This window comes from Vespa crabro, chromosome 2 (genome assembly GCF_910589235.1).
Source record: "Vespa crabro chromosome 2, iyVesCrab1.2, whole genome shotgun sequence".
In the NCBI taxonomy this organism is placed as follows: Eukaryota; Metazoa; Arthropoda; class Insecta; order Hymenoptera; family Vespidae; genus Vespa; species Vespa crabro.
In genome coordinates, this window is record NC_060956.1 from 20,291,516 (window position 1) to 20,305,127 (window position 13,612).

Consider the following 13,612-nt stretch of genomic DNA (forward strand, 5'->3'; position numbering starts at 1 on the left):
TTTCTTTCTTTCTTTTACCCAAGACTCCAGAGAACTCCAAAAGAACCGGGAGGTAAGAGGGAAGAGGGAACGAAGAACAGAACCAGTTTATCGATGGTTAACTCGATGTACACTTCTTACGATTGCTCGACCTTCGAGATCTGTAGGTATCGTTTCTTTTTTTTTCTTCCTTTTTTTTTTTTTGAAGGGGAACAAGAAAGAAAGAAAGAAAAAGGAAACGATTTACCAGGTTATCTTTTCTTCTTTCTTTCTCTCTCTCTCTCTCTCTCTCTCTCTTTATCTCTCTTTCTTTAAAAAAATTTCATTTCTTTTTCTATCATCGATGATATCATAGGTGAGATTATGAATATATCGATTATTAACAATAGATATAATATAAACATAGTAATTATCGTTTCGTGGTATTTTTATTTTCTTTTTTCTTTTTTTTCTCTCTTTTTTTTTTTTTTTCATTAGAATATGTTAATTAAACCAGTCGAATCGAAAGATTTATTCGTCGTTGAAAGAAACGTTGACGTAAGTCTTTAGCAACACTTATTAGATAAGGAAAATAACGCGAATGGTATCGCGGAGAGGAGTGCTTATATGCGAAATTCAGATTAGTATCAACTTCCTTGAATCATTATCGATAAACTCGATCCGTTTTTACGAATGGTCACGTAGCACATCAACGTCGTAGAGATATACAGAATGAGACAGAATGAGAGAGAGAGAGAGAGAGAGAGAAAGAGAGAGAACGTCGCGATACTTTTTCTTGAATAAATAAATAGATTAATTTTATTAAAATTCAATGAAAACGCGCATTGGGATTCAACAATTTTCTTTATACATTGAATCTGTCATAAAAAAAGATCATGGAGAATCCTTGTGGTATCCTTGATAAAGAAATTCAAGGACGTGTTATATGTTACCAAATAAGGAAACGAAATGAATGATAAATCATATCTCGCTCTGATTGAGAAAAATTCATAAAATTTTCTCAAATTATTATTATCAATAAATAATTACCTTTAAATTTATATATATGATATATATATATATATATATATATATATATAAATATATAGGAGGTATATATTTTCAAAAAGGATGAGAATATTCGTAATATCCGTAATTCGAATTCAATATATATCACTATCGATCATTTTTTAAAGATTTTTTTTTTAAAGATCAATCAAAAAACGGATAAGATGAATCTATCGATAAGATTGAAGACGTCAAAGAAACCGTATTCGCGAATCACGTCAACAACGTCACGACGATGACTATGACGACAAAGAACGATGATGACGGTGACGACGACGACGACGACGACGACGACGACGACGACGACGACGACGTCGATGACGATGATGACGACGTCGAAGTTAGGCGAGAAAACAAGACACGTACCGTTCACCGGGAGCACAGAAACAGCACTGTTCGTTGCAAATGCTCCGCGATGGTGTTCTCACCACTACTACATATATACATACATTGACTCCACGAGTATACCGCTGTATCTCGTCATCATCATCGCCTCGTCCTACGCAAGAAACTTTGCTTGCTTTCTTACTAGCTAGCTAGCTAGCTAGCTAACTAACTTTGCTAGCTGGTTGACTGGCTAGCTAACATAGATGAGATAGAAGTAACTAAATAAATGAATTTTTTTATGAACGTAATGATGATTATAATAATAATAATAATGATGATGATGATGATGATGATAATAACGATGGTCTCTGGTAATTTTTGTAAAGATATTATTTTTATTCTTCTATTCGACGTGTATAAAAGTGAAAGAAAAACAGAGAGAGAGAGAAGGAGAGAGAGAGAGAGAGAGAGAGAGAGAGAGAGAGAGAGAGAGAGAGAGAGAGAGTGAGAGATGATAATGTATTAGTACGTGTATATGAATTTACTTTCCAACACGGACTCCACTTGCTTTCGAGAGTGTCCTTTCGAATATATTGAAAACGCAGTCACACATATATAGACGAATATATAAATGTATTACGTGTAGATATACACATATATAGACGCATATATATATATATATATATATATATATGTGTATATATATTTATACATATATATATGTAATGAGTATTGGTGGCATTCACATTCGCAAAGATCCCTCTCTACTACAGTCATTCGGTTGGCCTCCCGTCGTCGGTCCTTCTACGGCAACTCTCCACTCCACATAAGCAGGTTTCCTCCGTCGTCTTCGTCTTCGTCACCGATCGCGTGCGTCCATATCACGGAGCTGACGTATTTTACGCGAAAGAAAAAAAGAGAGAGACAGAGAGACAGGCAAAGAGAGAGAGAGAGAGAGAGAGAGAGAGAGAGAGAGAGAAAGATAGAGAGTCAGAGAGACATGAATGATATAAAACAATATTTCCACATGAACTATCTAAATTAGACTAAACTGATATATATGTATATATATATATATATTTTTTTTTTTTTTTAAAAAAAGATTATGTATTCGTTTTAATATAATAAATAAAAGAAAAAAAAAAAAGAAAAAAGAAAACAGAGAATCAAATCGTAATAAATTAGTATGCCGTATTAAATATGAAAATGAATGGAACTATTAGAAATCGAATGATTTTATCTATCAAGGAATATTGATTTTCATTCTATGTAATAACAGAGGATTTACAAGACTACTAACGTGTTATGGCTAAGATAGTCTCTCTCTCTCTCTCTCTCTCTCTCTCTCTCTCTTTCTCTCTCTCTCCCTCTTTTTCTCTCTTTTTAAAATGAGATTCACGCAAATTAGTACACAGAAACGATTGAACGAGTGAATATAAGCCTTATGTATGTGTACCTTGTACTCGCCAACTGTGGCCGGTGTAAATGAATGGGTTGTAATTAATAATTCATCGTTTAGCAATATAACCACATGGTAACGTTCGAACATTTATACATATGTATACATATATATATATATATATATATATATATATATATATATATATATGTATATGTATGTATATATGTATGTGTTTTAAAAGCGAATAAACGAATATTACTTCTTCCTCTTATTATTCCTCTTATTATTATTTCTCGCGTTCTATTTTTCTTTCTCTTTCTATTTCTCTTTTGACTTATTCGTTTTGCTTGGCTTTCGAACGCGTGCTGGCATAATATATATGAGTCTAAAGTGTGTTGTCTTTCAGGTGAAGCCGTAAGAATAGATAACCCGTTAGACGATTATAAGATACTCTTAAATGGATACTAACTAGAAATTGTGTTAGTTTCTAGTTCAAACGTTCGATCGATAATTGTTGTAATTTATCATTTCAACGACTTTAACAATATATCAATGTGCCGTATAACATGTATGCGATAACTTTTTTTTTCATTAAATTTTTGTAAAAAAATAAAAAAGAAAGAAAAAAAAAGGAAAAAAAAGAAAAAGGCCAAGAAAAAGAGAGAAAAAAATATTTATAATTATTTCAGTCTCAATATTTACTTTTAATACATATACCATCATTTCTTTTTCTTTTTTCTTTTCTTTAACTTTTAAAAACTTAAAAAGAAATCGTTCATCCGAACGAAATTCAATTATACATTTGATAATCATTCTAATTCATTATGTCAGCCAGTTTTATATCCTTGAATTTATGCGCTCGTAAAATTACAACGTATCAAGTGTTTTATATTTAATTTCTCATTAAATTTTGTAATAATTAAAAGAAAAAAAAAAAAAAAAGAAAAAAAAAAAAGAAATACAAGAAACATTGATAATTTCAGCTCTGATATTTACTTTGAACAATGCTTGTTATGTTTCTTTTATTTTCCTAAAAAAATTTTTAAAAAGTGGAAAAAATCACGTTCATTCATCAAAGTTCAACTATACATTGTACTATATATTGAAATTCATTAGCTTGGAATAATTAAACCAAAAAAAAAAAAAAAAAAAAGAAAAGAAAAAAAAAAGAAAAAAGAAAAAAAGAAAGAAGAAAAACAAAAACAAAAAGAGGATACAAAAATTTTCTCGAGAATTGTACAAATAAATATTGATCGCGGGTATGCTTTTAACACGCTGATGTTGCGAACGTGCCGCACGTGGTGCTCGCTAATCACGGGCCTCGACGCACGCACGTACATCGTATTTGCATCATCCACCGGTCAGTTCTCGTGCGTTGGATGCGTTGAATGAAAATAGGGTAGAGGTGGAGAGGATTAGAAGGGAACAACTTCTTCTAGCTCTTCTAATCCAGTAGCCTAATAATAACTTTTATTCGTTTCGCAGATCATAATGTAGCTTCGTGTTCTCAAGAATATCGCATGTTAGATTTATTAAAGAAATCCTTGAAGATGATAATTGAAAAGTGAGTGAGTAAAAGAGAGAGAGAGAGAGAGAGAGAGAGAGAGAGAGAGAGAAAGTGCATGTATATGTGTGTGTGTATATGTGCGAATTGTGCAATTATTATTTATTACATATCGTATATGATTTACAAGACTATTGTTACTATCAACAGCAAAGGAAATCCAAATTCGAATTAAATGATTTATGCGTTGATAATAATACGTTAGAAATTAATGTAAATTTTTTTTGAAGATAATCATAAAAATTTTTTGTTTCCTTTCTTAAATTATTATCATCGCCATACATACATATGTATATATAAATTTATATATATATATATATATATTTTGTATATAATGAACGAAGTTGAAACATATTGTTGGAATTCGAATAATATTGAAGAAAGTTTTCATCTTTTCGTCCATGAAATGAGTTCATCGGTTACGTGATGAATAATTCGATAAAAAAACGCTCGAAGAACTTTTCTTGATTTTTCAAGCTGGCAGCGCCACTTTTCTCAGTCTGTCTCAAATCGGTCTATTTCTACTTGGCAAGGAGTAACATTAACGGGGATAAAAACGAAAAGTTGGACGGTCCAACTTAAGAGAAGAGGCGTGTATATATACAATATACAATATATATTTATATATATATATATATATATGTATGTATATGTTATGTATATGTGCGTGTGTATATACGTGGCATGGACGATCTGGGACAAGGACGTAGAACTGATCGGTCGAGTCGATGTTACTCGAACTGTCATTCGTCTTTTCTAAATTATCCAAACGGATGAGAAAATAAACCGTGAGAGAAAGGTATAGTTTCTCACGATTGTTTCTAAATAATAACCATGATAATTATTAATCCAATAAATAAAAATAAATTTTTATTTATATGCATACGTTTGATAAATAAAAAAATTTCAACGAGAGAGAGAGAGAGAGAGAGAGAGAGAGAGAGAGATTAATATGTTTTCTTCCTTCTTTCTCCTTTTTCTTTGTTTCCCTCTTTTTTTTCTTTTTTTTTTTTTTAACAATAAGTATCTTTGTTTTCGAGGAGGATATTATTATTATTTTTTTCTTTTTTTAAGTATATTTCACCAAAAAAAAAAAAAAAAAAAAAAAAAAAAGGAATAAAGAGTTACTCTCGGCATGACTTGGAATAGTTTCGTACTCGACAAAGCGGTCACTATGTCGGCTCGAAAATCTTTTTCATGGTTTGCGTCCATTGGATCCTTTTGTTCGGTCGTTGGCGAAGCGACGAAACGAGAAAGTAGGAGGAAGGGTTGGCCCGATAATTTATAAAGAGCGAGCAAGTGAGAGAGAGAGAGAGACAGAGACAGAGAGACAGACAGACAGATAGACAGACAGGCAGAGAGAGAGAGAGAGAGAGAGAGAGAGAGAGAGAGAGAGAGATAGAGAGAAAGAGAGAAAGACACGAACAGAAAACGGAGAGACAAGAGGCTATTGTCTTGTCGCTCGGTCGTACGTCTTCCTACAGTTACGTCACCATTGTTTACCCCGAGCACTCCCTTCACGATTCCCCGTGTCCTTTTATTTCGTCACTTCGATGCTCGTTGTGCAACCGATTCGCCCTTTATGACCGGTTCCAAAGCACCCGTGTGAAAAACAGAGAAAAAGAAAGAAAGAAAGAAAGAGAGAGAGCGAGAAATGACCAAAAAAATAATTATTCGTCAAATTGAAAATAATATTAGAAAAGGAGTTAATTTTTAAAAAATTGTTAAATTTAGAAAATTGTTAATTTGTTCAAGTCGATTAAAATGTACGACAAAAAGAGGGATGACATTTTATTATCGAACGAAGAAATTGATTCATTGTTATCAATAATTAAATAGAAATGATCGATGACACGTTCAAAGGAAATGATCCTGACAAGTATTTAACAAGAAATAAATGAGATAAATCATTGATTGTCATATTAAAAATAATATGCGAAAATGTTCTATTGGAAAATTGTAAATCTATGATTAAAGACGATATTAGAGATACGATAGAAAGAAAGAATGGATCTTTTAGGATCTCGATCGGATTGTAAATAAAATAAGAAATGATATATTTGATATATTTGATATAATTGTAAATTTGTAAAAGGTGATATTAGAGATACGATAAAGAAAAAAAAAAAAACAAAAAGAAAAAAAAGAATCCCATTGGAAATAAAATAAGAAACGATATTTGATAATCGTTAATTTGTTTTAGACGATTATAGGTTACGATAAAAAGAGAAACAGTGATCATTTTCCGATCGGTGAAATTGATTTGTGAGATCGATAATTAATGGAAATGGTTCACATCCGAGGCTACTTCCAAGTACGACGACAAGATTTCCTAAAGATTACTAACCACTTGATCTACGCTTTCCAATGAACGAACTTTCCCGCGTTAAGAATCGATTCGAGAGTTATATTTCTTTTGGGAGATCGATTTCCTCGTGTAATGCGTATACATACGTGTCTTCTATGGGATTTTATCGATTTTGGATGAAACGATTTTTATCTAAGAAAAAAAAAAAAAAAAGGAAAGAAAAGAAAAGAAAAGAAAAGAGAAGAAAAAAAGAAAATTAGTACATCGTATTCTCGTTCTTTCAAAGAAAATCTAAGAGTTTTGTAATATAATCGTAATTCGTAATGCTGTAATAATAATAAATAATAATTATTATTAATTTATACCGATTTAAGTAGAAATCCTTCGGTCGTTCTTAGACACCAATTTTTCATACACTAAACTTGTCATCAACGATAGAAATTCATATACACGTAAACAATGAAATCACGCTTGATCGAACGTTATCAAAGATCGAAAATCGACACACGTTAGAGTTTCGTTCGGTCACGTCGACGGCGTAGAAATGCGCGAAAACTATCTACTCTGTTCCATTCCTTCTCGTCGTTCTCGAAGCCAAGAATAAACTGGCTTGGACCCCACCACGGAAACCACCTTCTATCTTTCAACTACATTTACAACCCTATATTTTTCTCATTATTATATATATATATATATATATATCATATATAAATATTTGATAATTTTCATTATGATTTATTGTGAAAAAAAAAAAGAAAACAAGTAACGGTTTTATGTTTTTATTTATTACCTTTTTTTTTCTTTTTATTTTTCTCTTTCTATGAAATTATTCTCTTGTAAAAAAAAAAATGTAATATTTTATAGAAGGGAATGTAAATACTTCTTTTCTTTTTTTTCCTTTCTTTTCAATTTCAAATTGTCCAATATTATATAAAAGAGAATATAATAGTTTCTTTTTTTTTTTTTTTTTTTTTTCGTTATAAAATTTTCTCTCCTCTCTTTCATAAAATATTAATTTTTTTTTTGTCCAAAAAAATTATTTCGTACAAAAAAGATAATATTTTACATAAGAGAAAATGTTACTATTGTTTCTTTTTTCTTTTTTTTTTCTTTTTTTTTTCTTTTTTTTTTTTTTTGATAAAATGATCTTCTCCCTTGTAAAATATTATCTCTTTTCTTTCCTATAAAATTATATTCTACTATATTCAATAATATATAGAAGAGGAATTAGGGATGTAAAAATTTAGTCGTCTATAAAATGATAATATATATTTTTGTTTTGTTATAAAATATGATGTTACTAATTATCTTCTATGTGCATCTTCATTTTATCACTTCTAATTTAAGATACAAAGAGATCGATAGTATAACGATAATAATGATACTTATTTTGTTAATAAAAAAAAAAAAAAAAAAAGAGAGACAAAGAGAGAGAGAGAGAGAGAGAGAGAGAGAGAGAGAGAGAGAGAGAGAAAAGGACGAAACGAAACAAAACAATAATAAGAAATAATAATAATCAATGAAAAGAAAAGAATAATAATCGATCGAAGAAAGACTCGTGTATGATTTTATAATAAACGTTTCATACGAAGGAAGTAACACAAACGTCGGCTTTGCTTTCCTTCTGTTTGCCCTTCATTCGAGAAACGTGATGTTAATTTTAGACTTGTACGTTTCCATACGTTCTATTTCTCTTTTTCTTTTCATATATATCCTCTTCGTTTTCTATTCTTCGATCGGTTAATCTCTCTACGAGAGAAGAGAATACTTTTAAAACGTATCATTGTTTCTCACATTCTAAGAGGAATATCGATTCGGCTAAAGCAGATGTTATTTTTTCATTCAAATCTATTATCGAAGAAGTATAGAGAAATGTCGTTAGATTTTTATCTAAATTAATGCATTCTAAGTGTGTGCGAGTGAGTAAATAGACGAATCAAAAAAAAGAAAAAAAAAAAAAAAAAAGAAGAAAAAGAAAAAAAAAGTAAATCACCGATTCGTAAAGAAGCACTTTAAATGATTTAACAGAAGCGTTCAAGTTGAATCGATTGAATTATTGACAATGGGGTTAACTCTATATAGTATAGAAAAACGTGACAAATAATTATACCTTTCATCGACGAGATAAAAGATGAATGAACGAATTGGATTCGAAGAAAATAACAAATTTATCCTTTGCAATGGGACATAGGAATCTCGGAGATAAAATGATAAAATTCAATCTTTGAAAAATAAAGTACGAAGGGAAGAAAAATTTATATCATAATGATTAATTTTGTTGGACGACTTTAGACTTAGTATAAAGAAGAAGTGAAGACTCTCTTTTCTTCGGGCTCAGTGAAAGGTTGAAATTGATTTCAACTTGGTCACACCCCAAAGTAAAAGTTGGTCAAAGGGTCGAGTTATCGAGTGGATGGTGAATGGGGATGGGGGATTGGAATGGGGTAGGGGAGGGGAGGGGGTGATAAGAGATGGGGATGGATCGGATCGACCATCGGACGTTGTCGTGGTTATATGCTATCCGATCGGCCTAGCCTATCTTCTTCGTGCATCTATCCCTGTAACACCCTAATCTCCCCCGCTCCGCCTACTCCATCGTCCTTCTCATCCTCTTTCCCAACTTCGATCCCTTCAACGCTCATCACTTTTCCTCGCCACTTCCATCAGAACTTATTCGCAGCTTCTCCCTTCTTCTATCTGCTTTTATCCACCTTTTTCCCCTTCCTCTTTTGACCTCACACACAGAGTTCTCTTTATCGTTCTTGATGTTTCCCATTTATCTCGTTCATTTCTCTTTCTCTCTCTTTCTCTCTCTCTCTCTCTCTCTCTCGTTTCTTTCTATGTATCGTTACGAACGATTTCGATTTAACATCGTGACCAATTATAAATCTTCTTTTTATTGGAAATCCTTCCTATTATTATATAATATATATCTCTTCGATTGCAATCTCTTTCTCTCTAACACATATATCCACTCACATATTCACAGAGAGAGAGAGAGAGAGAGAGAGAATTTTTTTCTTTTTTATATTGTCGAAATAATGGTCATACATCACTACGAGATGACAATTCAATTTGTAAAGTCGATTTGAAATGTAGAGATGAAGAAAAAAAAACGAACAAAATGAACAATAAATAAATGAATAAATAAATAAAAACAAAAGAACAATAACAAAACGATTGGAGAACAAGGAGTGAACGTACCAACGACGTTAGAGAAAAGCCGCGTTAAATACGAACACGAAGCACGTTCGAGGTCGGACATAAGATTGACGCGAAGCCAAGATCGCGAATCGAGATCGTTCGAGAGATCGAGCATACATCGAGTTTCTAGTTTCTTTTTCTTTTCTCTTCTCTTCTCTTTTCTCTTGTTCTCTCTTTCTATTCTTTTTCTTTTTTTTTTTCCTTTTTTTTTTTCTTTTTTTTGTTCGTTCTTTTCTCCCCTTGATTTTTCTTTTAAGCGGTAACGCTCCGAACGATGCTTCATAATATTATTATAGATTACAAATGTAACGCGAAATAATATATGAGAAATTGTGGCGAAACACCATAGAAAGACCTTGTCTATTTATTGGTTCGACCTTTGGATTTATTTCGAGTTGACTATCGCATTGTCGCGAGGAACCTGCCATCCGTTTTTTTCTCTCTTTCTATCTTTCTCTTCCTCTCTCTCTCTCTCTCTCTCTCTCTTTTTTTTCTCTTTCTCTTTTTCTCTTTCTGCTTGGCAAAACGTATTTCCGGCAGCATTAGTCAGCCGTTCTAAATGCACTGTGCTAACTACGTTTTCGACGTTCTTCGTTTATCTTTCGTTCTAAACTCCTTACCTCCCCCACTCACTCCCTCTATTTCTCTCTCTCTCTCTCTCGCTCGCTCTCTCTCTCTCTCTCTTTCTTTCTCATCGTATCTCTTTCGATGTTGCGCCAAGTCTTATTTCTGACCAGCCCTTCTTTTCGTTGGATCGAGGTTAATTGGACACCATTAAGTCGCCGAAAATTATTATAAATTTGTTCGCGACGATTGAGTTTTGTATGTCACTCGTGTTAAAAAAAAATTATCATTATCATCATCATCATCATCATCATCATCATCATCATCATCATCATCATCATCAATTTTTATTACGATCGATCTTCTTCACTTAAGTTAATGTAACCATATTGAAATGCTTTTTAATTTTATTTATCTATCAAAGATAATTCAAACTGTCTTGCGTATTAAACGAAGAAGTCGAGTCGAGGTAAGAGGAAGAAGAAAAAGAAAAAGAGAGAAAAAAAGAAACAAAAGAAAGAAAGAAAGAAAAAAAGGACAAAATGCTTGCTTACCGTCATCGCTTATCTCGAGATTCGTGTAGCTGTCCCAATGGAGGATGGGATCGTGATGAGCCGAGGCATGAGGCACAGCGGGTGTTGGTGCTGGAATTGGGCCATCCTGACGTTTCGCATCGGTTGCGAAGTAAAGGGTCACAACACTATCGGGTGGACATCGTGGATCTTCGCATGCAACGTCAAGTTCCGAACGGGGAAATGACACAACGTTTTCTGTGATGACGCACGTGTGGAACTAGAAATACAATTCGTATTCGTTGTATAATATTTATATCTACATACATACATATGTATGAATGTATGCACATGTACATATATATATATATATATATGTACGATACGATTAGGTTCGCATCATTCTATTGTTCATTTATGTCTTTTCTTTTTTTTTCCTTTTTTTTCTTTTTCTTTTTCCTTTCTTTCTTATATCTCTTCTTTTATATATATATATATTTTTTTTCTTCCACAAACGTATTATTTCTCTCATAAAATTCTGAAGGCCGTTCATATCAATAATAGCTTTTTATAGCTAGACGATACGTCTAGTAATCATAGGAAATAATATAAAAAGATATTATAATTGTTCTTATTTTGATCTCATTTGTTCTAACATTATATTCCTTACCTGTAGCGAGAACATTACTTCTCGGCTTTGTTTGGAATATACCCTATGATAACATTTCACGAGAATGTCTCCTCTCAAGCGAAGACCACCGAGATTAACCGTGAACTCACGAGCATTCGTCACCGAGTACAAATCCGATGTGTAAACGGGCGTCAATCCTTCGTAGACTTTGAGGAACGCTCGACATCCGGTAGGCTCGAAGAGTGGCACTCCGAGTACCGTGAGGTGTGTCAAGTAAAGAGGAGATTGACTGATTCTCAATGACCCAGACAATAATCCACTGAAGTACTCTATGTATCTATAATTGACAATACGATGATACATTATTAATATTAAAATTCAATAAAATGTTCATACATTTTCATTTTATTTAATATAATATTTAATATAATATAATTATAGATATTACGTATGTATCGATCTAGATATAAGATCGAACGTTATCATTTATTTAGATGATTTATCGAAAAATAATTTAGATATTAACGAGATCTTTTCAATTGAATTCTTTTGTTCAATTTGTAACATTACGTGAGCTCAGAATTTTTTGGTTCACCCGGTATAAGGTAATAAATTAAATCGTGATTTTACTGCTTTCAAAACAAGAAGAGAAAGAAGGTGAGTGTATTTTTTGATACATTATTATGTACATTTTTATCTATAGGGTGGGTTAAAAGTTTCAAGACGATTCTTGAAAATTAATTACACTTTTTCAAGACTTTTTAGGATAATTTTCTTTCTTTCTCTTTTTTCTTTTTTTTTTTTCTTTTTCTTTTTTTTTTCTCACCCGGATCAATAAAATTACGAGCCTAGGGACTCTTCTGATGCATTTAAAAACATTTGGCCGACTCTTTATAAGGAAGTTAATTAAATTGTTATTTTCCTGCTTTCGAAATAAGGAGAGAAAGAAAAGAAAAGAGAGAGAGAGAGAGAGAGAGAAAGAGAGAGATAAACCTACTTTTTGATTTATTACGTCTACGTAAATACAAGGTTGGCCAAAAGTTTCAAGGTAATTTCTCCAAATCAATTACACTTTTTTTTTTAAAGACTTTTCAGGCTAATTCTTTTTGTCCATATTTTAAAACTACGAACGTAGGAACATTCTGATCCATCTAAAAACTTTTGGCCAACCATGTATAAGGAAGTAAATTAAATTGTTGTTCTCCTGCTTTCGAAACAAGGACGCAGAGAGAGAGAGAGAGAGAGAGAGAGAGAGAGAGAGAGAGAGAGAGAGAAAGAGAGATAAGAAAAAAAGCGAGAGAGAGAGAGAGAGAGAGAGATATAGGTAAATGTACTCTACTCTACTCTACTCTAATCTACTCTACTCTACTCTACTCTACTCTACTCTACTCTACTCTCTCGTAGATCTCGATAATAGAATAACACGTTCGTGAAAGCACAAGCATCGCTAACGACATGCTAATGCTTGCGGCTCGTGTAATTAAGGGTGAAACTCGATGCCATGGAATCATGTTGGGATCGAAAAAGAAGATCGAACGATCTTGGCAGGATGTGAAATAAGGATGAACGAGACAGGACATTACTCTCTCTTTTTTTTTCTTTCTTTATCTCTCTCTCTCTCTCTCTCTCTCTCGGTTATATTATAAATAGATATCACTTCGTAGTACAATGAACTTGATAGGAAAAAAATAATGACGATGACAACGTAATGTGAATGATAACGTAAAATGATAAAAAAAAAAAAAAAAAAAAAAAAACGATTATTACGTTGTAATTTACAAGGAAATAGAACGTTCCTGTTAAAATAAATATAGGAGATCATTCTCTTTTTATTATTATTATTATTATTATTATTATTATTATTATTATTATTATTATTAATATTTAAAAATAAATAATGAGAGAAGAATAACAAAATCAAACCATAGCGAAATTATTACTTAGCTCCGTAAACATGTTAATCGATGATATTTCTCCATTATCTCGTTAACAATGTTATAATGAAAGTATAATGGAGGTTTCTGAATCACGTATACACTTACGTACCATGTAATAATGGAATAACCGAGCATAT

General features: G+C 32.0%; 1 protein-coding gene across 19 annotated transcripts in view; it reads right to left on the bottom strand.

Moving 5' to 3' along the window:
- Nucleotides 1–13,612, bottom strand: part of LOC124433166 (tensin-like) — a 169,741-nt gene that overhangs the window by 18,944 nt on the left and 137,185 nt on the right. For all 19 annotated transcript variants that reach the window (XM_046982865.1, XM_046982863.1, XM_046982868.1 and 16 more), the window contains 2 exons: nt 11,578–11,875; nt 10,950–11,187 (listed from right to left, as the gene is read on the bottom strand). In XM_046982865.1, coding sequence (XP_046838821.1) covers nt 10,950–11,187; nt 11,578–11,875 — 536 coding nt within the window. The remainder of the gene's footprint in view (nt 1–10,949; nt 11,188–11,577; nt 11,876–13,612) is intronic.